This window comes from Pholcus phalangioides, unplaced genomic scaffold (genome assembly GCF_987345545.1).
Source record: "Pholcus phalangioides strain wild (caught in Gottingen) unplaced genomic scaffold, Ppha-v1.0 ptg000013l_1, whole genome shotgun sequence".
NCBI classification, from domain to species: Eukaryota; Metazoa; Arthropoda; class Arachnida; order Araneae; family Pholcidae; genus Pholcus; species Pholcus phalangioides.
In genome coordinates this window covers 7987275-8011776 of record NW_028301606.1, presented here as the reverse complement: position 1 = coordinate 8011776, position 24502 = coordinate 7987275, and the positions used below count along the sequence as shown (strand labels likewise).

Here is a 24502-nt window from a genome sequence, read left to right as displayed (position 1 = left end):
GAGAAGAACACAATGGAGTTTCGATTTATTCGAATCGTGGGGGGGGGGGAGTATTTTGCATAATTGAATCTAATAATGAGATTTTTTTTTTGCAATCAATAATTATTCATGCTCAACGAAGATGTTATGCCACGAAAATAATTTCTCAGTTTCCGTTGAGGATTTCTTCTGTCTCCATTATGGTTCCTGTAAGAAAATAAGGAATGAAATAATGAAAAATCTCACTGTATGATAACATAAAACGTCATCTCAGATATGCAAATTAGGTATTTTTTGTGACGTAATGAGTCTTTTTTTTTAAAAGAAATTTCTATCCCTTTCAGACCTGACCATTCATATCTTGGAATTTTCCAGATGATTTTGCATTTCTTGTACTCAAAAAATGCATTAAGAAACATGAATGCCAGAAAAAAAAATCTTTATTTTTTCAATTCTTTTTCCAAATTCCCATTTTTTTTATGAAGAAATAATTCGCTTCGTTAAATTTTTTTTCAGCCAAAATGATGCAGGGTATGTTCATCTTCACATACAATTTTGTCCAGAATTTTATTGCTAAATTTTATGTAATAAATCACACTTTTCCCGGAGGCAAGTTTTCCTAGAAGCCATCTTAAACCCTTCCACCTTGTAATTTCAACTTTAAGTGCTGCTCTTTGATGAAAGCTCCAAAGTTCTAAAACTCAAAACTTACACAATCCTTTATAAGTCAGGGTCAAAAAAAAAAAAATCTACAATTACAAAAAGACCACCACATTTGTGCAGGGCTTGAAAGAGCTGTAATACTTGCGTTGCGTGTTGACTGAAGTGCTAGGGGGCACCACGATCGTTTTATATTTTATTATGACACCAGTAATCTACTACGCTTGTTAAAAAAATTATTTAAATATATCAATTCAAGGGCGTAGCGGGGGGAGGGGGGGGGGTCACTTGGGGGGTCAGCCCTTGCTGCTCTCCCGTATTCGCCTGCGTGCTAGGGGAATTCTTAACTCGGAGTCATTGGAGAGATTTCAAGGTGGTTCGTAAGCTTAGATGAAAAAACAATATTAACTCATTGCTTTTATATCATTATACACTGAATATTATTCAGTTAATGGGGTTCATGGTATTCATTTCATGGGCAAAGGGGGGGGGGGTCCGTGGCTTACATCTTATTGTTGCAAAAGGTTGATGGAACACAAAAAGTTGAGAACCCCCTGATATCTATGCCATACGAAAAACAAAAAAATATTATAATGATCTGTTTTAATGAAATACTAACGTAATTTATTTTAGCAATTTGGCCCTAACCACCATTTTTCAACGTCCAAAATCATCATGTTGATTGAGAATTGTGAAAATGCATAACTTTTTTTACTCATTGTAAGCATGGGCGCTATTTTTTGAGTACCCAGGAAGACGTATAATAGCCTGTTTTACCACAACCACATCTCTCTTCACTGCCACTGAACTATAAGATATCGAAAAAATTCAATTCAGTTCGCTACAAAACTACCTGTTCAAACATTTTTTTCCCGTCAGGTGGGGGGTTTAGGGGTGGTTGATTTGGGAAAAATATATATTGTTTTTTTTTTAATTCAAGAAAGCTATTAGATAGCAGCAGGGCCGTAACTAAGATTTTGGCCGCCCAGGGCAAACATTATTTTGCCACCCCCCCCCCCCACAGCTCTTAAATTCGTTAATTTTGTAATTGTGTTCTTTGTTTCCACCTAAAACTGCCACCCGGGGAAACAGCCCCCCCCCCCCAGTTACGGCCCTGGACGGCAGCACAAAATTATTTCCTTTTTTTATTGACTTGTATGTAATCAAACTTCAGCTCGAGAAAGATGAAAAATTTCAATTTTTTTTCTTATTTAATCTCCAAAAAAATGTGATCAATAACCGAGACAAAATAAATTTTTAGACATAATTTCCAACACAGTTTTTTGACATAAATTTTTCAGGTACATAAACTCTCATTTACTAAAATCATGAAAACAAGTTGAGTTATTTACTATCGTTTTTCATTGGTAAACACCCGCCTACTTTAAAGTTAAGAAGATACTTTGAGCTAAGACATTTTTTTTGTTGCTAGGCTATAATATGATTATGCTTGGAGACTCAATTATGTATTTTTTTGGAAAAGTTGTCCTCCGCTTTTTCTGTAGAAAATGACAAAGCTTAACATCCACGTACCTGTAAAGTGCACAACTGTACATCATAAAGATGTGCTTTTTGTAGTACCAAAGAGAAGCCCCACTGAATAATTACTATGTGCAGTACTTGTAAAGTGCTATTGTGTTCTTATCAGAAGGGGTATCGCATGTTTTTCAGAAATTTGATGATTTGTAAAAGTGAGTTAGAAGAAATGAATAATATGAATGAATTTTGTATATAAATTTGTATATGGAATAATTCTAAATAATTTTCTGCAATTTATGATTTGAATTTTTTTGTGTTCAATTATTGGCTGATACAAAATCGTACGAAGTAGAATCATAATAAGTATCAGGTTCGTTGTTGTATTTTTTAATAACAAAAAGTTTTTGAAAATTTTTCATTTTTTATAAATATTTACCAATGAAATGATAAATAATTATTATAATATTTATCCCTTGTCCACGAGACAAACAACGCCGGAATCGGCGCTAAGATAAGATTACGTAAAATAACATTTCATGCATAAATCAATCGATTTCTTTCACCAATTTCGGATTCAACCGGCCTCACGTGACGACAGTCGTAACTTGACAAGTCACAAAGACAAGTGATCAAATTGACCTTTGGCCGTCACCGTATAGCTTACTATCAGCTTGTTTAGTAAGTGTTTAGCGTTTTTACTCTCCGCTATAAGTAAAATAAACACGTGGAATCGCTCACGATAACTTTATACATCGATCGATATCGTCCATTTTTGAATATCGTTAACAGTAGCGATGTTTCAATTTTCTTCTATTTTGTACTGATTAATGAGTCACGTGCTTAATTAATTTGAGGTGATTAAGAATTGAGATCAGGTCAGTTACCACGGCTACCTAATTTGCATGAACGTGCGAAATGACTCACTTTTTCTGAGGTGGGAGCCCATCGACTTCTAATCCAGCGGAGTTAATTTTTGGCTTTGGTATTTACTTCCTGCGCATGGCCTGTAAAAAAATGAAGTTAATTGATTAATTAATTTGAAAGAGACGATTTATTAATTAGCATTTTTCAACATGAGGTTCATACATGTATGCATGCAGAGTGTCCAGCAAATATTACCCAAACTTTACGGAATGAGTCGCTCCGAATGGATTAGTGGTACATAACGGTACGTGACGGTCCACCCAGAAGTACGCGGACAATAATTATCAATAGTGGAGGAAATTAGTAATGAATTTACTCACTCCTCAAATATGTGCGGCGTAGAACAAAACGATACAACAGTTTTTTCGTCGCTAATCTCTCTCTAGTATACATTTTTAATTTTTTTTTTAAATTAAAACAACCAACAAATTACAAGATACAAATACAAAATGTAATACAATATACAAATATAAATTACACAAAGGCAACGACACAAGATAAACACATATATCACATGCACTATGTAGCCCCAAGGGATGGAAAGGTCCTTCCAGCAGGCCTATATGATTTTTATTGATTTTTTTCACCTTCAGCAACAGCTCTTTTATGCATTAAATGTTATGTTTAATTTATGCATTAAATGCACATATCAGTTATTGCCCAATGCATGTTAAAAATATATAAATATTGTAACATGTATTGGGCAATAACTGATATCAAATCACTGCATTTATATCTGTGTTTTTGATCATATTAAATATATTATATTTTGTATTCTGTATTACATTCTCGTACCTCTTGGTCGCCCCACTATGTGCATGGCCTAAGGAGAGAGAGAGATATATATATAAGAGAGAGGGGAGATATATCAGAGAGAGAGAGAAAGAGAGCAGGTCTATGCTTTTCAAGGTTTACACCTGCTTTCACAGATTTCTAGGGGTGAGCAGGCCCCCTACATATCAACGTGTATAGGAGTAAGAAAGTTTAGTCATTTCGAAGGGCATTTACAGGGGGGTGCGCAAGCCCTAAACGCGTTTTTAAAGGCATTTTAAAGGTACATTTTTAAGTTTGCACAAGCCTCGTTGGATGTCTAGGGATAAACAAGCTTACGTATTCTATTGTGTATGTACGCCTTCTACGGAATGTGAGGGTAAGCAAGTTTACGCCTTTCAAGATGTATGTACGTCTTTCCATGAAATTTTCTCGGACAAGCAGTCCTACACATTTCTAGAGCTACATAAACCTCGTAAGAGTATGTCCAAGGGGAAGCAAACCTACACATTTTTCTCATGTCGTCCACACATTTCTAAGTCTACACAGGCCTTGTAGGCCTGTTTAGGGATGGGTAAGCAAGCCTAGGCATTTTCAGGGGCGGGGGTGCTTGAAAAACGAGAAATATAATCTCATGATACCTCATTCTGCAAATGAATTAAAGCAAGTGCCCGCCAATCGATAACACCTACGGCCTAAGGATGTATACAGGGTGCATGGTATTTTCCACAGAGTAATAATACTATAGAGTGCGCGCGAGGGGTTACAATGTGAAGCAAAGATCCGGAGTCACGTGATTCCGGTCGAAAGTCTGGTCAGGGAATCTCGCTGGCAATGCTTTCCTTATGGCTGTTCGTATGACGATCTCCAAGTGCTGTCTTATTTTTCATTAGAATGGTCACCACGTGTGCAGCTTTCGGATGTTCTGAACGGTTTAGGAAAGGAGGAACATTATCCTTTCACAAAGGAATACTTTTTTGCTTATTCCCCTTCTTATAAATTAAAAATTGGAATATTAAATTGACGATGCAATGGATTTCTGACGTAATCTCAGTTTCTAACGACTCCATTTTGGATTTAATTCAATTAAAGTTCCAAGTTTTGGTAAAATTCAAATGGCATGAATCATTATTAAATGTTTTAATAGAATTTTTGGCAATAAATGATTGAAATTGTGAGTTTTATGAAGTTTTAACTGAAATATACGTCTCCGCAAGATTTGGCGAGATTTGGCGAGCTAGTGAGTTCATTCGAGTTTTGCTCAACTTGGAAGAAAATATGCTTTTCAGATGGAGAAATTTATGAAAAATATTCTATTTAAATAGAATGTGAGGAAAACTTCCCCCCCCCCCTCTAGACAATTGCAGTTTTGCATAAAAATGCATAACAACCTCTAAAAATAATAGTATTTTTACCCCTCTTCGTAACGGTTATGTTTGCATATGCTGATAAATACAGCAAAAGCCAACATGAACTAAGCCGATGAAAAAAAATCTCTCTCTATCTTCGCATTTATTATTAATTTAATTTTTATGGCGAAATATGTGTAGTGCACGCATCTCATACGGGCAGAACGAAGTTGTTGAAATAAAGTGATATTTCAGCATGGATTTTTTCCATATTCATTAAACTTACTAACTTCATTTTGAGAATTATTCGATTCATTCGTAAAAAGTGATAAATGCTACGAAATTCATCAAACTTACTAAAAATATTGGTAATTATGCATATATTTACCAACTATTATGCATAATTTCTGAAGATAACGCGCACTACGGATTTATCAAATTTACAGTAACATAAACATTATATATTTGTTGTATACAATATTTTGTTTCCTGTGTGTGTATAGATATTTAGAAAGCTATTAAAAACTGTGCCAAAAAAATTTATTTCATGAAATTTATACTGTTTATATTCACTTCCTTCAAATATTATATATTCAATTAAAATTTAAAAACCCATGTGTTAAGAAATTATTAAGAATTATCACTTAATGGAAAATAAATAAATTCCGTTTTCCAATATTTGTTTATTTTATAGAATTTATTTTTTCAAATCTGATACTCCCTAAATATTTCACATAAAAATGAGTGAAATTCATTGAAAAAATGAAGGAAAGTTTTCATCAACTTGATCGAATTGAGTCAAATTTCGTTACAGCAACATCCTAGCTTCTGCGAAAACGCGCCAAATGTAATAGCGCAGAACCTGTTCTTTCCCCGACAATACTGCTCATCTTTTCTTCACGTTCGACAAGTTTTATGAATAGCGTGCGCGGTCTATTTATATCTTAAGTCTATGGTATTTTCCGTTGATCCTGGAGGCATACTTCCAATTAGAAAAGTATCCAAATAACGTGCAGAACTCAGATGAATTATTCATGTTGCAAGGGATTGTATAGTTATTAAAATAAAAATGTCAACTTTTTATACGGACACCCTGTGCTCAAAAACCCAATTACAAAGTTAAAACAACAAATAAAAGAAAGAAAATAGCATTAAATGCGGTTAAACCGTTTTACCCGCATTTAACGCTGTTTTTTCCCAAACTTTCCTCCGTTTTTCGAATTCGAATATCTCTGAATATTTCACTTAGAAACATGAAATCGTTTTTTTTGGTTTTTTTTTTTTTGCTTTCGTTAGCCTCAGGAGAGACAGGACAACAACTTTTTAATTGGAAGTCAGAGCACAGGGGACAGTATAAAAATTTAGATTTTTTTATTTTGTTACACACTGTATTTTGACTGTCAAATCTGGTACAGGGTAATTTTTGAACACCTGTTGAGCCTTTTTTTAAAATTGGAATCATACCTCTACGACGGACGGTTAATGAGATAAAGGCCGTGATAACACTTACAGGACACCCAGTATATACATATGCACCCTGTATATAATCGGTTTGTTCATTATTTTATGCTAGAGTAACGAAAAAAGAAATGTTTGAACATTTTAAGGCACCTGTCTGCAAGTATTACCCAGACGCGACCCAGGGTATGTCCTTTCCGGGATATGAGCCTTTTACCCGTGTGTGTTGGGTTACAAGTATTACGCCTATGTAATGGTCCATGGAGGAGGTAGAACCTTCAGATACAATATTAGATCCTACAGCAGAAGTCTTCAACCTTTTTCCAGCAGTGAGCACTGCCTTTACCCATCACCAAAAGAGCACCCGCTTAAGGCAAGTTTGACCATACGAATGCATAGAATCAGGGTGATTTCGATCCTTTAATGCAATTTGTACAAGGTATTTAATTGGGACGTTGATCTAGTGCTCGCAAGCACCAAACCAGACACGAGCGTCGAGCACTCTGGGTGCTTCAGGGAGCACCATGGTGCTCGCGAGCTACTGGTTGAAGATGCCTGTCCCATAAGTTAGTTTAATCAGGATGGGGGGTTGGGAGATCGGGAAATTTTCTTCTGTGAAGAGAGATGAGATAAATATGTTTAGGAAAAACTCTGTTGTAGAGATTTTTATGGTATTCACGGGACACTGTATGTTTTTCGATGTGTATGTGAATGAAATGCTGATCACGTTACAATAGCTTCTAATTAGCGGCGATAAAGAACTTCGTGAGGACATTGCTGATTAGGCATTGCCACTAAAACTCTGCGGTAGTCCCATTTTATGCTACTGCATTACAAATTTTAAGAGCTCTATGTGTTGCGAAACCTCTTTCCCTGTTTCAAAATTATTTCGAGAACATTCAATATGTCACAATATAGAAAACCTATAAAGTCATAAATATTATTTTCACGGAAGCAATAAAATGTTGACGAATCTGATCTAATCGATTAATCCATAAATATGAGTTTCATCCGGTTACTTCGAGTGTTACATCACGATAAAAATCGACTCTTTTTGTGTGTGTGTGTGTTTTTTTCCTGTGTCTGAAAATCGTGTTTTCAAGATAACGTAGGATGAGAAAAAAGAAATAAGAAAGTGAAAGTTTTGAGATTTTGCTATCGTTTCCGCAATATCGTTCGGTTATCGTTTGTGTTTGGTAGGCACAAAAACAAACTTTTTTTTCGCGGTTCAACAACAAAAATCTTATTTTCAATACGACATAAAATATCGCCTATCACAACCATTTTTGGGAGTGTAAACTTTAAAACGTATCTCTTTTTTCATAGCATATATTTTAAATGCATCACCATGTGGGGGGAAAAAAATCAATGTTTCAAGGGAATAATTTTCATAATAATAATAATAATTATGAGAGGGAGGTCTTTTTTTTTTTTAATTTTTCAAAGCCAAAAACAACAACTTACACGAACAATTTATATACCCTTTTTTGTCATCAGGTAGCACTGGGTAGTGTAATAACGTCAGTAACGAAGCATATGAGTGCATAACTAGCTGTACGTAATATAGTCGACACTCGTTATAACGACCCCACCCCCACGGTATAGCGACCATTCCATTACAACGACCGGTACGATAAGTTCCAAATGTTTTCATAGAATGATTGTCATATATGTTTTACATCCGATATAACGACCCTCCCAATATAACGTCCGTTTCCGACGGGACGAAGTCGACTGTATAAATATAATACTGGAGTCGCGGAACTGCTAAAAATTGCCATGTTAAAATTATACTTGGCTGTAGCATTGTACTCTGTTTTAGGTTCTACCAACCTAAAGCAAAGAGTGCATTGTGGCTTCTAAAGGTATCGCCAATCTATGCCGGAGACCTCTGCCTCTTGACCTCCTCAAGTCATCGCGAAGACTTGGTGGATTGGTGATTTCTAAAAATTTAATTCATTGTATCATTATGAAAGTTCAATATAATATTCTGTTATATATTGTTGAGGTTAATGAGCCAAAAAATCTTAAGGTCTGTCACATATACTTGTCAAATTAGAGTGTTTTATAGCCAAAATGTAGGATGAAATTTCAAAAAACTTCGCACGTGCATTCACAGATTTGAGTGTAATTTATGAGAATACACCATACAATTCTTTAAATTTTTGTTTGCAACCTGCACCACAACTATTTGAATGTGCTGTGAAAATAACATAAAACATTCCATTCATAGAATTTTTTGCAGTTGTGTTTCGAAAATTACACGAATTTTGCATAAAATTTGTCATAAAAGTGACTTTTTGATCGAAAATGACATAGGTAAATCCAAAATTTATTACTGTTTTCAACATTTTTGAGATACTTTCTATGAAGAAAATGTCATTACAGTTTTCACTGTGTTACCATTTTATAGAAAAGTGCTTCCGAACGTAGTCGGATACCTTAACTGGTACATCGCGGTGTGTCTTTTGCGTTCATACTTCAGAATGGAAGTTTGCAATGTGTATTGTATATTGTCAAAATCGGAGATAAAAAGAAATGGATCTTAATGAACTGAAAGTAGTTACCAATTCTAGGCCAGATTGGACCGAAGATAGATCGCCCTGCAGAGACATGATCCTCGCACGTGATTTGTCCAAGTTGTCTGTCACCTCGGTTAGATGGCGGTTCACGTCTTCGTACTGAGAATGAAGGTCCTGTATGGAAACGATAGAAAAAATATTATACCAAAGATCACGAAAAACATAATCTACGATAATACGCCTATGATCACAAGGAGAGGCGGAAGTCATTCCATAGGCGGAAATAGACGTGAAAGTCTGGGAGGGGGGGGGCACGATGATGATTACTAGGGGGGCATGATGATGATGATGATGTCAATTCATATATATGCATATAAATTAGATCAGTAGGCTTCGCTTTTGACGCTGGGGGGGGGGGCGCAATGCTCAGCCTTCCCCCCCCCCCGTATCTCCGTCCATGAACCATTCGGTTTAGCTTTGAAAGTATCTTCTAATAATTTGCGATAATGAAGTCTGATTTATAAAGTGGACTTCGACTGAAGAAGTCAATGCTGATTTTCCAGCAATGGGGGTGTGAAAATTATTAAGTGATATATAATATTTCTTACCGTGATTTGCCTGGCCTGTCTCTTGATGACCCTCTGCAGCTCCTCGTTGTACTTGCTGGTGTCCTCGACCATCATCGTGACTTCCAGGAGTTCAGAATGCATCTTGTTCCTGGATCCGACCACGTCGCTCTTCATTTTGGTTTCGGCTTCCGCTACCCATTGGTTCACTTGGTCCAGTTGCTTCTGGATGTCGTGGCTGTTTAATTGAATATAAAATTAATACTCTGCTTCAGAATCTACTGACGACTTATTAAGTTGGGGGCGGGGGATTATACCACATCAATACAATTTTTTTTTTGCAATAATACCCGGGAATCAAACCCCTTATTCGGGAGATAGGTGCATTACTTTTCCCCTACTTCAGAAGGTGTCAAAAATATGGCAACCATTCTCATATCATGGAAAAAGTGATAAGTAAATTTCTTCCTTCCAGTCACAGACAATTGCGGAGGGGAAAAATATTGTCCCTTTATTTTCCCTCACGGTACTGTACGTGGAGGAGGGGAAAATATTTTTTCCCTTCTCACTGTCAGGGTTACTGTAGAACCTTTTCTTCCTCTGTTTTTTGGCACCCATGGCCCCAACCCTCATCTAGGAGTCTTATTTGCGACCTAAATCACGGGGAGGTAGGGGGGGGGGGTAGCTAAGGGACGATGATGAGGATCTTGGTCCTCCATCCCTTCTCAGACGTGTTCGTGTTGACCTTTGACCTATGGCTATCTGCAAATTTCAATTTTGAGCAGGAACACATTGACGAAGAGGGATGAATCACAGCACGCGTAACAGCACCTATAGCCATTGGATATAGCCTTATTCCAGTGGCCTTAACAGCAACTAAGTTCAAAATGCGGGTGAGAGCCTTGCTACTTATTGAATTTATTTATTTATTTATTATAATTTTTTTTGAGTAAATTTATAGCGCACATTTATAAATCAAGTCGATCTTCAGACTCCCCGGGATAAAATCCACACAGTGACCTTTCCTTTTGTAGGGTTTCTTTGTAGGCGGGTCTCAACAGCATGAGCCTCACAGGGAAAGTGACAGCTGAGCCTAGAAGAGGCAGATTATGCATATTATTTAATCTCAAAAATCATAGTACGTACCAGATCTCATCGTGTAGCCCCCCCCCTCCCATGGACAGAAGGCTTTTGGGTCATCGAGGATTGGTCCGCTTGTTCATGGCCCTGGTTCTATGGGCAGTTCTGCAGGATTCTGAAATTAGTCACACTCCCCTCCCCCTCCCGTATTTCACTTAACCCATTTTTTGACCACTCTTCCAATTTATGACTAAATTGCATAATTTTTTTATACGTGGTAACTGATTACTTAATTTCAACTACATATTGGGATAAATCGATAGAAGCTATCACAGCTATCAACTTAGATTATTATTTTTGATATAGTTTAGTTTCGATATATTCGGCATCCATATTTTTTATGAGCATCTTTTTTCAGCCACCTCGTTGAGCATTTTGTCTGCTGTGGCATTTGTATTTATATGTTTTTAGAATACGACAACTATAATTTTTTTATGGGCAGTATATTCATGTTTTTTCATAATCATTGGTTTTTTTATTGCTCCTATCGGGTTGCTGTTTTGACATAGTTTAGATATATTTGACACACATATTTTTCATGGGCACTTTTTTTCAACCACCTTATCGAAATGATTGTTTTAGTAAATTTATAGTGCATATTTATAAGCCAAGTCGATCTTCAGACCCCTGGGCTAGAACCCAGTTACCTTTTCTCTTGTGGAGTTTCTAATTGGGCATTTTACTGTCGTGGCCTTTTTTTGTATTTGTATTTAAATAACAAATATAAGAAGTTTAAAAAAGTTGGACATTAATCTAGCATGTTTATTTTTCTTTGTAACTAATGCAAATTTCCAATTTATTAATTTTTTAGTTAATGTAAATTAATTAACCCTATTCAGTTAAAATAATTAGTAGTTATGGTTTTGAAAAACCACATGTTACAAGTGACAAAACGAATTTGAGAAAAAACTCTTTGTTCCTACTTTTAAAAAAATTCTGTTCATGGGCATGAAAAAAAAATTCAGATCTAAAAATTAGAATAAAATTTCTGAAATTTTCGTTTTTGAGAAAAATCATAAGAAATCGAATTCCTTCACAAATGAATTTTAAAAAGCGCTAGAGGCCACTCATTAGACTTTTTATTTTCCAAAAATGTTCGTTTCATACAAATATTTGCATGAAAATTAACTGCTTTGTTTTCAGCAAATGCAATGTCTGTCAAAAATGGGTAAAAAGCTTTAGTTATGCTCATCCGTATTTATTTTTTCACAGCTTTTTGTGGAAAATTGAGCCCGTGTCATGACTCCTCCTTCACTTGATTTTCACCCTTAGCCACCTCAGAATATCCCAAGAAAGAATATGGCCCCAAATTGAGAACCACTGCATAATAGAGTGTGTCTACACTACTAAGAGGGTTTGACGCTTGCGGTTCAATTTCGTGATCGTAAGGTCTTGAGATCAAAACAGTTTAAACCACCTCCAATTCAACTTCCATTCACATTGGTTGCTGCAATTTGGGTCAGAGTAAAAGCTAGTTAAAGAGTAGTAAGCCAAAGGGTAAAGAGTAACCAGCTTTGAACAGAGTTGTATTGTTGCTCTTGAGTTAATGGTAGTCCGACCGGGGCCGTCTTAACAGCATCATAGACCCCAAAGGCAAAGCGATTTTTTTTGTGGCCCTCATACCCAGCTAGAAATACATACTTACCAATTTACATGCTTACTCTCGAAAACTGTAACCAGATCTAGCAGAGCAGGAAGTTTAGACACGACCATTTGGACGCCAGACATTTGGACCCATGCCGTTTGGATGCCGTCTCGTGACCGCGACCAATCACATTTGATTTTATTGATTCGCTAAAAATTGCTTTGATAATACTGCTCCAGTCATTTTGGAAAACAGCAAAAAGAAAAACACGAGTTACAATGGCTGATGCTTGCAACGAAATTAGATGCTTAACAGAACGTACATAATCATCTTGCTCGATTGGCTTGTATGCTCCTCCCTTTCTCCAATCAGACTGATCGTGTCGAAACGTTAACGTCAAAACTGCCGGCGTCCAAACGCACAGGTCAAAATGTCCCGCATCCAAACAGCTGCGTCCTAACGTAATGTACCGCAGATCTAGTTTTCATGAGGCTCCCCCTCAACACTTGAGCCCTGAGAAGTGCAGACGGCACTGATCCACCGGAAAGTATTTCTAAACAACGAAAATATTGCTCGGTTACCATGCGATTTAAGAAATTAAATGTAATTAATGGTCTCAAAAAAGTCTGCTACTAAATTAAATAATTTTAGAAATTCAGTTTGTTGGTCTAGTTAGTCATTGCAAAGGCCTTTCACGGGTAAAACAAATGGTCGCGTATCATGGAAAGTATGAGCGCTTTCAAAGCATAAATGTATGAACTTTTCATGTGAATATGTACGTACTTTGATTTTAGGCGTCGTTTTAGGAAATCTATTTATATAGGTGGCCATATTTTTTTTGGCATTTTTACGATAGTACAATGTATCCTATGGTTTCCGTAGAGAAGTTGTGGGAGAGCCTATCGAACAAGGCGAGGGCAGCTTCAGACGCGCACTTGAACCGATGCAACCAAAAAATGTCTTGGCTTACTGAATTCGACGAGCGAATCTCGGAAATTTTGTCGCTCGGTCGGAATTTGAGCCCAGATGTTCTCAGCGATGCTCTTGTCGGGAGGCCTCACAGCATAACGACAGAGCACATTTTCAACTTGTTTGATAGTAAGTCGAGTATCGATGATAAAAATGGTGATGTCGATGAGAAATCTGCATCATTTGGTGGAGGAGGAGGCGATGAAGTTGACGGGAAGGATAATGTCGACGTCGGAAGTGACGTAAATGCATCCGACAGTGTATTCTCTCAGACCGACGTTTCCATCAGCGAAGATGTCACTTACTTTGAATTAATTTCAGCAGCACCAGGGGAAGAAGAACGAACAGATGGTGATGACCGTGATGATCCAGAAAGTCCGATGAACACAAATTCGGCCGCGGAAATCAATATCGAGAACACATTGTCGTCGTCGTCGTCACGTCGTGATGGAAGCTGCCCTACATCGAAGTTGTCATCGATTGAGGACATTCTGCAGAACGCGGACATCGAAAATCGCCGACCCCATCGGAATTTATCATCATTCAGGAAAAGATTCCCTAGTCTTTATTCCAGTTCAGCGGATTCCACTCACGTTTACGAGGACAAGAACACGATTACACCCTTAAAAGACGTAGAGCCATTTGTTTCAGACCAAGACGAAAAAATTCGCAAAAATGTCTTTTATGAAGGGCTTAACGCTAAGGACGGCAAGAAACGGCATAGCATAGATGGTTTATCTTCCGTGAACCGTAGCGTTAAAGTTACTGACGGGGGCTCCAACGGGATGATGATGATGATGATGATGACTACCAGTGGGTCTAAGCCTGGTCATCCCGTGAAGAACGATGGCCCTTTGGTATCGATAGAAAAGTCCTCTTCGGTGAAAAACTTCCAAAACCATCGTGCAACCACGCGAAATTTATCGTCATTCAGGAGAAGATTCCCTAGTGTCTATTCCAGTTCAGCAGATTCCACTCGTGTTTACGGGGATAAAAAGACGATGACACCCTTGAAAGGTATAAAGACATCTGTTTCAGATCGAGATGAAACAATTTGCGGAAATGTCTCTTATGAAGGGCTTAACGCAAAAGCCAACGTAAAGAGCAATGAGAAACAACATGGCCTAGGCGGTATATCTCCCGTGAACCCTAGTGCTAAAGCTGCTGATAGGATCTCCAATCAGATGATGACTGCTGATTGGGCTAAGCCTAATCTTCCCGTTAGAAACGATAGCCCTTTGGTACCGACAGAAAAGCCCTCTTCGGCGAGTTCCGGGTCGGGCACTTCATTTCGACCCAGAAAATCTGAACGTGGAGAATCCACGCGTGAATACTCGAAAAATGTACAAGCCATCGGTGAAGGCTTTTGTGGAACTTTGGACAAAAATGATCCAGAGATGGTTTCCACATCAAGGGTGGATTGCACCAAATGCCCCAAAAACAAGAACTTGAAATGTGTTGTCGCTTCAAAGAAAGTCTCTCTACAACGTGCCCCGAGGAATATGCCGGTCCGAGGGATTAGATCAAAGACTGTCCGTAAGAACTCGAATGCCGCCAACGGTTTGTGTCGACAGTTTGCTGCCAAGAAGAAAGAGCCTGTTGGATTAGCTAGGGTGAAGAGACAGGCACGACTGATGGCAATGCAGCCGATAAAAGCTAAGGTTGGTAGAATTTCGGTTCAGGATAGAAACAAGGCAGTTGCTCGGACCATGCCCAAAACGAAAAATCCTATCAGGAAGTCCATCAAAAGGAGGCAGCCGTCGACATCCAGGAAGTACGAATCGAAGAAACGGTGTCCGAGGGAAATGAAGAAAGTCTCAAGAAAGCCAGTCAAAACACGCGGTGGTTCTACTTCTTGCCGAGAAACTTATCAGGTGAAACGTCCGAACGAAGCCAAAAGAAACACCGGATCCGACACCCGCAAGAAAAAATGTGATCTTGGTCAAGTCACCGACCCCACCACCGTCGCTGGTCACAAGACGAGTGTAATTCCATCCAGCGAACCGTCTACTGAAAGAGATGGCGATGGGAAACGCGTTACAAAAGAAGTCATTACCCCAGATGACTACGTCAACTACGACTTGACCCCGAGGTCCAGGGCCAGCGACGACGTGGATTCACCGTCATCACCACAGCGAGTCAAGCAGATACCCTCCTGGGCCTGTGGGCTCCGTCTCAAGCAAGCGTTGATAAAGCAGAACTATTCACCACAGAACATCGAGGACGTGTTCGGGACGCTCTGTCACGACGACGACGTCAACTTGAACGTTATCTTCGGAGGACAGCGTAAAGCAGGTCGCAACAGGACAAGTTCTGCTGTTTGGGCGAGCACCCCGAAATAGCTATACTGTGAGTGAGGGGAACATGAAAGGTGATTATAACTAAAGTTTCCTCGTTCTATATGGTCAGAAATAAGAACCACTGGTCAGAATGTTTTGAAATTCGGAGTGAATATTCATGGATAGAAATGGGCTTGGTGAAGATAGAAAAACATTACAGTTGAAAAATTTACCGCTATGAGAAGGTATAATTGATGCTTTATAACCGTTGAAAGTGATACAAGAATAATAAATTTCTAACGTTTACATTTTGGTACGAGCTGAAATTTCGATGCAATTGAATAGTAAATACAATAACAGATCTAAGTGTTAATACATAAAATTTCAGAATCTCAGTAGTTTATAAGCTCCGCTGGAAAAACGTGCAATCACAACAGAGATGTGGCAGCTCCAACAAGAACACGAGACAAGCACAACTCTAACAACATTAGATACGTTAGGTCCATGCATATATGTAAACTCACACAACACGTTCCGATATGTACCAATTTGTTAGAAATTCTGCAGAAGAATGTGTACGAGGTATATGTACGATAAAGTAATAGTAATAATGCAATCATAACAACAGTGAAACGGCAATTTAACAGTCAGTTTGGAATAATCCGAAAAATCAGCCTCCATTTTGCTATAACATGGCTAGCTTATTTACAAGGCTTGTATATGTTACGAGCAGAGCCCAAAATCGGCTAGTTTGCTGTTGACAGCCAATGTCCGCATTTGCCGAATGACCCACATTAGCCGAAAGTGGCTAGAGATCCCCATAATATCGATATCAATTCCCCAAGACATCGATATTCCGATTCCTTTGATCGTTAGGGTTGCCATAGCTAACTATAGTTATAAATGGCCATAATTATCACAAATAAATAAATAAAATACGCCAACTTCGCGGTGGCTCCAAATCAGGCTTTTTATTTGGCCAGGCATCTCCAGTTGCTTCACAAATTTGTTGGCCAAAGCCCGACCACTGTTCTACAGAAAATACTAAGATCTGCTGTGAAATATAGCGTTTTGTCTGTTCAGAAATCTCGCCAACGCCTGTGAGGAGGGTTAATAATGCTTCGGACAAAGCGTGTTTTTATACATTATAATCGTAAATGTTTGTAATTTCTGTAAAATACTATCCACTTTTATAATTTTTTAAAAGTGGTTTTTTTCCGACTAATTTTTTCCCCCTCTTCTTTTTATAAAATTTCAATGCTTCGAATACCCACCCAAAATTTCAATACATCCTGACCGGTTTTCTTATTTTAGATTATTTTGCAGTCGGAGCTTCGATTATAATCACTGTAAACAATGTTCCACATTCACATCGGAACAAAACACAGCAAGTTACCCAAAACAAATCAAATTTAAGAAGATTCTCTTGAGTTATGCGTCAAACAATACGTGCTTTATACGATGCTTTATAACGATCATCCTCGTTCCACAGAAAATGGTCTTTAGATTGAGAGGTTGTTATATCGAGACTTTGGAGAAAAAAACTTCTCAAGAGAATTGATATTTAGACGGAATAAAAAATTCTATTGTTCATATTGTTTCTTACACTATGATAAGCAAATGCAGTGAAAATGCATCAGGTTGGGAAATAATTGTAAAACTGTTATTATTAATTACATGCATTCTCTGCGTACAATTTATACATATTCCCTGCCCTTCAATATCAAGGGTTTTTTGCCAATTTTGGCAAGCGAAAATACAGATTTTGTACATTTCCTTGCGAAAGAAAGAGGTGGGGTTTGAGCATACATCGAACGTTGTATTGGACTGAATGGTATTTACAGGTCATTCATTATATTGGATGAAAACATGGAATAAATGGGGAGAAAAATCAGGACTTATCGGACTGGTCGTTATAATGAAGCGATCGCAATAGCGCGGGCTCGTTATAATGAGCGTCGACCATCTCTTATATTTCTGGGAAGAATAAAACGCAGACCTTGAGAGTTACGAGTTACGGGTTATAGGAAATAAACTCAAAGTTTCATCAAAATTTGCAATCACAGATCGAATCACCCCATCATTAAATCCTAGTGTGTGTGTGTGCGCGCGCGTTACTGTAATTTACTTTGCCCTCCGTTTTGTTCCCCACCTGTAAAGGATAGGGAAACACCTTCGCTGTAAAAAAAATTTAAGGACACTTTCTCCTAAGATCAAGCAACATACATCATGTCGCACGTGTGGAGAGAGAGGAAGAGGAATTTTTGTATCAAGTATGTGGAAAGTAATGCCGTAATAACTGAGGTGAAAACTACCGATTCAGCTGCAACGACCTTCGGCAAGGAAAGTGGATATGCCCAACGCCCTTGAGATAATGATTGTAATGATTGAGGCCGATGACACTGGGCGGTAGGAGTTGCGCAAGTTCCATCGAACTCATAGCAAGTTGACGGATCGATTTGATTGCCACAAATCTCGCGGTTATTTACCATTACAGAGAAGTTTCATACCGCTGTCTGGTCTGTGTCTGGTCCGATTAAAAACCAATTCGTTTTCCTCTTCCTATTACTACCAAATACCAGTTCTGGAATCGTTAATTCCGGGATGAAATGTCCGTGACGAGCTCAGACAAACTAGAGTGAATGTCTTTTTTTTATTTTCTGGGTCTGTCTATACAAGGAGATGCTGCGTGGAAAGAAGCCATTCTATCAGAGGATGAAGTCCAACTATAAATAAGCGGAACGCTAATGGTTGGAAAAAGGAAGAGAGAGAAGCTATTATCAGGTCTCTCTCGGCTCTTTTCTGTGTTTTGAGACACATCACACATGTGCTCTCGTTCTCTATTCTTGGAGAGAGAGAGAGCAGAGAAGAGACAACAGAAATTTCACTTGCGCTCTGATATCGAAACTAAGCGAGATATCGAGGTCACAGAAAAAAGGGGATGGATGCACGAAAATAGAAATGGAAAATCGTTGTGTGGGGTGAGAGCACCGTTGTGTGAGAGATTGAAGTGGCCGATAAAATAAGGAGACGAGAGAGCAGTCTCTTTATCCGTACGTTCATAATGCCTTTCTTTTCGAGTTTTAATCAGGGTTGTCTTGACAGCACCATCGAAATGATCTTCCGGGACCACTACTCAGCCCGCAATACTTGCTATCAATTTCCAGACTTTCGAAAATAATTGTACCGAATCTCACTATCTCGAGGCCCTTTGCTGTTCCCGGTAGGGCCCCCCCCCCATACATTAACACGGCCGCATTCAATCGTATTACTTTCAGAAATTTAGGGGTTTGCTGTAAAAATGGTTTTGGCTTTAGTTTGGTCAGATTTTAGTAGACCAAAGACAACCGTTTAAATCGCCCGTCAACATAATTTTTCCAGATATTCCAGACATCGCCACTAAGTTGAAAAAAATTGGTGAAACTAGCGGGGGGGGGGGGGGGGGTTCACTAGGTCGTGAGTTTTATCAACCTTTTGGAAGCCCGAGGCCAGGATAATTTGTTTTTTCTTACAAGTGAAATGGCCGGTCATAGACACGGCTAAAATATTCTAGGACTATGAAAACAAGAAATAAAGGAGAAAAAATAAAATGACGAACACTCAAAAGTCCGGTTTGACTGATGTAAGGACCCTTACATTCATATAAAGCTGCAGTGAGGATATGTTAATCATATGAGTTGCCATTAACCACTTCACGCACGACCTTTTAGCAACAAATTTGGATTATCTCTATTTGACGAATCGACGATAAATCTTTTAACCGCGTCTTAAGCTAACTGCACGTTAGAAAAACGAGGGGGAAAGAAAAAAAATGTATATATAAGGAAAAAGTATAATAGATAAGGTATAAAAAGAGAGGTAGTTTTTTTATTAGTCTCTCTTTTGAGTCTCTCCCTTCACCCTAGTTTGAATTTATTCCGCTGGCGTTTGGACGCAATATTACGTCCGTGATCGTAAAGGGGTTAAGCTATAATAATCAATTAATTTTCAGCCAAGATCGGAGCCCATCGTAACTCAATCACCAGAAATTAGAGCTTTTTGAAGTGAGCCTTATAAGTCTTACTTAGTTAAGCATGAAAATATCTCAAGTCGGATAATAGTTGACATGTTTCATCGAATATTATATCAAGTCAGTTCGTAGACCGTAAAACTTGTGTTGTGTGTGTAAAGTGTAGAAGACATGATAAATGTGGAGACATCATTGTCGATTTTTAGCTGAGTGGTCGTTGTATCAGGTACTAATTTCGAGGCAAAATTATGAGCAGGCTTATCCTACAGAAAAATTCCCCAACAGTCGACACTGACCTACAACGAGTTACATTTTATTTTTCCCATTCAGTCATTATCAGTTTCATGCCACAAATATAGGATATTGATGGCAGCACGTACTTGATCTGCACTATAACACACGGGACACTATATACAGTGCATGTTACTGCCTAGGCCCGAAGTACGGCCAATTCGCGAAATGTCAGAGAGGTTTGGTCATAGTCTAATTTTCAGTGTATGATTCGGGCTTTGGTCGGCCAATTCGAGAAGTGGAAGGAGATCCCTTGCTGAAGTTCGATTGTGCTGATGTCCATAGACGACAAATACATTTTTTATCGCCAACGTGGGATGCATGCAGCTATATATAGCAGCTGTATTGGATTAGCTCCGTGTGACGAGGGGAAAAAAAGAAAAATTTCAGGGGAAAAAACTATTTACATAATAATATAGTTTTTTCTGTCAAATTTTGATGGGGAAAAATGATTACCGCAACATGACTGCGATGTGATGGGTTGCCATAGCTAACGTGTGTATAATAAGCCCCGAAAAAAATACGCCAACTTGGCGATTACCCCAAATCATATCCTTTGTTATCGGACTTTCGTCAGGGATCTCCGGCCACTTCACGAATTGGCTGGTCAAGGCCGGAAATGCGGGCATCGCCAATGTCAATATTTAACGAAAAAGGCCAGATATATATATATATAAAATGAACATTAGAATTCGAAAAATTCTCCGATTAACTGACCTTTTAACAGAGTAAAACCGTTCTATTTTGATGTTGATTGCGTCCGTGCCTTAATACCGTAACTTTGAACGGTCAGCACAGGAATTGCTGTTGGAGGACATGGTGCTCCATCGACTAGGTCAGTATCCATACAAGGAATTTGAAACTTGGGTCTGTTAAATCTGCTAAAGGCAGATTATCCTGAAAAGTCACGGATAATAGCTCTCTTCTCAAGTATGCATCCTTTTTTTATTGATCTACTAAAGAACAGAGCAGAACGTACCAAGCACAATCAGGCTCTGTCACTCACACGATTTTAGCTCATTGTCCCGGAGGGCGTGGTAGCGCCGATTTATTAACTACTACTACTAAACCGAACATACACCTCGTACACATTTTTTTCTGCGGAATTTCTAACGAATCGGTACATGTTGAAACGTGTTGCGTGAGTATATGTGTATGCATGGCCGGCCCTGACGTATATATGTCGTCCGACTTTTACTTGTTTCGTGTACTTGCTAGTGCTGCCATCTGTGTTCCACATTTTGAAGTAAAGATGGTAAATGCTTGAATTTTCATGTTATTTCAGTATCGTGTTGCAGGGCTACTACTACTAAACCATACATTAACCTCGTCCATATTCCTCTGCGGAACTTCTAACGAATTGGTACATGTTGGAATGTGCGTGTCCGTGTTGTGAACATGACGTGAAACGTGTTTCTGTATAATGCTTGTTATAGTGCTGCCATCTGCTACCTATTTTTCGAACTATGAGTGAAGTGTCTTGATTGAGGAATTACCGGTGTAGGTCTGTTGTTCGCTGTGGCGAGACTTTTTAATGGGGAGATCGGTTCGCATTCGCGCTTCGATGTTGGGAACCATAGAAAACCAACTTCAGCCGAACACCACTGTGGGCTTCGTGTTGTAGGACTGCCTGCTTTCTGCGGAAAGATTTTTTTAAATGGAGTTATTTAATGGTTTTTTTTTTTAAATTCGATTTAATAACTACAGTTCATTGGTGCATAAGCAGTTACTAGCAATTACTATTTGTGCTCGAGCTTGTAATAGAGTACATACATGCATAAACCGCACACCATCCCGATCTATCACTTATGAAGTATCGTAATATGATGCCAGAAAGCTACTCGTCATCCAGTGTTTTGTTTATGGATTTCGAAGTATCTCTGTAGCTCCACTACACAGTAGATGATCCCTCTTTCCGCTATTGATACAAAGTGCAGATGATTGGATACGATGCTGAGATGAATTTTTGGAAGGAAAATTCCGAATGTTTCTGCCGTCCATCACACTAAAGTCACCCGTACTCTATATCTGAAGTGCTTTGAACAGTAAGAGACAAGGCTAAAAGTCACCCAATGAGCCATCGTTGAAACCAAAACTAATGTGTCAGTCTTCATAAATACCGAACATGCGAGTACTTTGAAATCAATATCTCCATTCAAGATTCTTCACTTCACATTCAAGACCTCAGTATTATAGGTCTACGGTACTACCTGATCTGCAGGGAGCCCCGGTTGTCAGTCGTTCATCTAATTGGCTTACCCGAAGGAAGGCCTAAAACTTAAGGCAGTTTCCAGCGTGGTTACGACTCAGGAAGGATCATTGAATGACATTTATCGGATCTGGAAAAATCCGTTTGAATTTCAGGTATCTAGTGATTGATCATTTGATTCCCCCTCTCACCCTTCCTTATGAAAGAGTTGACTTTTAACATATTGATTTTGCAGGAATTTTCCAAGTGTAGACTTTGCCAAATTTGATATCTGGGACTACTTCACCAAACACCAACTCTGGCCATATCACTTTATTGCAATTTACTGCCGTTAATGAGATGGGTTGGAAATGAAGGCGCTATCTATTGGTGGTCGCCTCAAGTTCGTTAGGGAAAATATCTTATCTATATCCTCCCTCGGATTCGAACCCAGGTAGACATCTGTGACTGGCACCCGAAAAAAACTTTTAAGAAAGGGTTCCCATTCGAATTAGTTTACAGCACGGGCAGAGTGAGGGAAAAATCTTAACTATATGATTGGACTCACCATTTTTCCATCCAGCAGTTGTAATCGAATTTGTCCATGCTGTAAGAGGACACGTTGAGGTCAAGGGCATCCAGGTTCCTGCTCTTGCTGGTCGCGCTCTTGAAGTACTGGTAGTCATCGCTGGTGTAGAGGTCGTCGGTCGTCTTGTAGGTGCGAGTGCTCGTGTGCGGCAGTGACGAGTAGTAGTAGTAGCTGGGCGAGTAGGTGCCGTACAGGTAGCTGTTCAAAGGCACCCAACGTTCCGTGGTCGTAGTCGTCGTGACCGTCTTCTTCGCGTCGTCGTAGGCGGTGGTGCTCTTGGCCGTGTGGGTCTTCAAGTCTGAACCAGAGATGGGGGAGTCGCTCAGCGTCGAGGCGTGGAAATAGTCCGATGCCTTCGGTGGCGGGACATCCCTAGCCTTGGGCTTCTGGTAGTCGGCCCGCAGGTGGTTGTAGTACTCCCTGCCGTAACCGAACGAAAGGGGCGCGTAGAGGTCATTGGTAGCCGCTTTCGATCCGGAGGATGACGACTTCAACCCGGATCCAGTATCCGCTGCCGGGACACCGCCGTGTAGGTGGGACCCGCTGAAGGTGTACAGACCCAAGTCTCCACGGTCGGACCTCAGGTGGGTCCTGGACAGAGTGTCGCGATAATTCTTTTCGATGTCTTCTGAAGTGTGGCTGTACAAGGACGAGCCATACTTGTAGTTATCGGAGTAGGTCGAGTGAAGATGTCTGTGAAGAACCATCTTGTTCGTTTGTTTCTGTCTCTCTCGGAGGTCTGCCGGCAAGCAATATATTCAATTTGGGCGGAAGAACAGAGAAGAGATATTCACCTGCCTGCCTCAAAACAACTCGGTTAATGTAATAATCTGCAGGGGGCGTGAGAATCAAAATTGGGCCAACTGAGAATCCTCGGCTAAATACCGAGGGCTGCGGGAAAATAACCTAGTAATTCGATTTGATGCAGAGCTCTCGTTTCTCTTCTCACCTCCTCAACTCCTCCTCAAGAGATGTTCGTAGTGTTATTTTTGGATGTCTTTCTTGGACTTCTTGAAAGTGTCTGTCGTCCTTGAGATGCTCCAACTCTTGGCGTCGGGGTCGTTCCAGGAACGACTTCTCTCACTCTCTTCTCTATACAGAAACAAACAGCTGTTTGCAAGAGCACATTGAATTTCTTCTCGAGAGGGGTTTTTTTTTCACAGCTATTGGCAATAGAAGTAATCGCTTTCCCGAGATCAGGAGAAAAAATTCTAAAAAAGCTGTAATTTATGGCTATTTTTAAATTTAGCCTCGTCCCCAGCGTCGTTTCCATAATCCTCCAGATTTTATATTTCGTTCTATGAAGGGAGGAATCAAGAGATGGTTGAAAACGTGACAGTTTGGCAAGTTGTGGTTGCATCAAGAAAAAAATCAAAAACAGCGACACGATGAAGAGATTTCTTATTCGAATCATGAGTGATTATACTCCCACGCGCTGGAATAAATCACGGGATAATTACTTGTCGAGAAATGCTAATGCTTTCTCGTACCCCCGAATGGGAAAAGAACAATTTGTCAAATATTCACTGGCTGAGACCATATGAACAGTATTTGCCGGGACATTCCGTATTTTCCCGTAAAATTATGACTCTATGTACAGAAATTTAACTCGCATATTGTCATGTTCAATTTTTTTTCCTTTTTCGTGAAATACATTTCAACCCACTACCGTCTTTGGGTGTCGCAATAGTGTTGCGAACATGAAGTAATTTTTTCTTATCACATGGCGAAAACTTGTATTGCT

At 39.1% G+C, this 24502-nt stretch overlaps 2 protein-coding genes across 2 annotated transcripts in view; one reads left to right on the top strand and one right to left on the bottom strand.

Moving 5' to 3' along the window:
* Positions 1-23866, bottom strand: LOC149078544 (uncharacterized). Its single transcript, XM_089240656.1, has 5 exons — positions 22738-23866; positions 9751-9946; positions 9188-9316; positions 3043-3122; positions 1-186 (listed from the first exon to the last, which is right to left on the bottom strand). Exons 1-4 carry the CDS (start codon positions 23463-23465, stop codon positions 3105-3107), a joined length of 1071 nt encoding a protein of 356 aa, XP_089096782.1. The 5' UTR covers positions 23466-23866; the 3' UTR covers positions 1-186; positions 3043-3104.
* LOC149078543 (cytochrome b5-like) overlaps positions 1-24502 on the top strand; it is a 39959-nt gene that overhangs the window by 2233 nt on the left and 13224 nt on the right. The window lies entirely within an intron of this gene.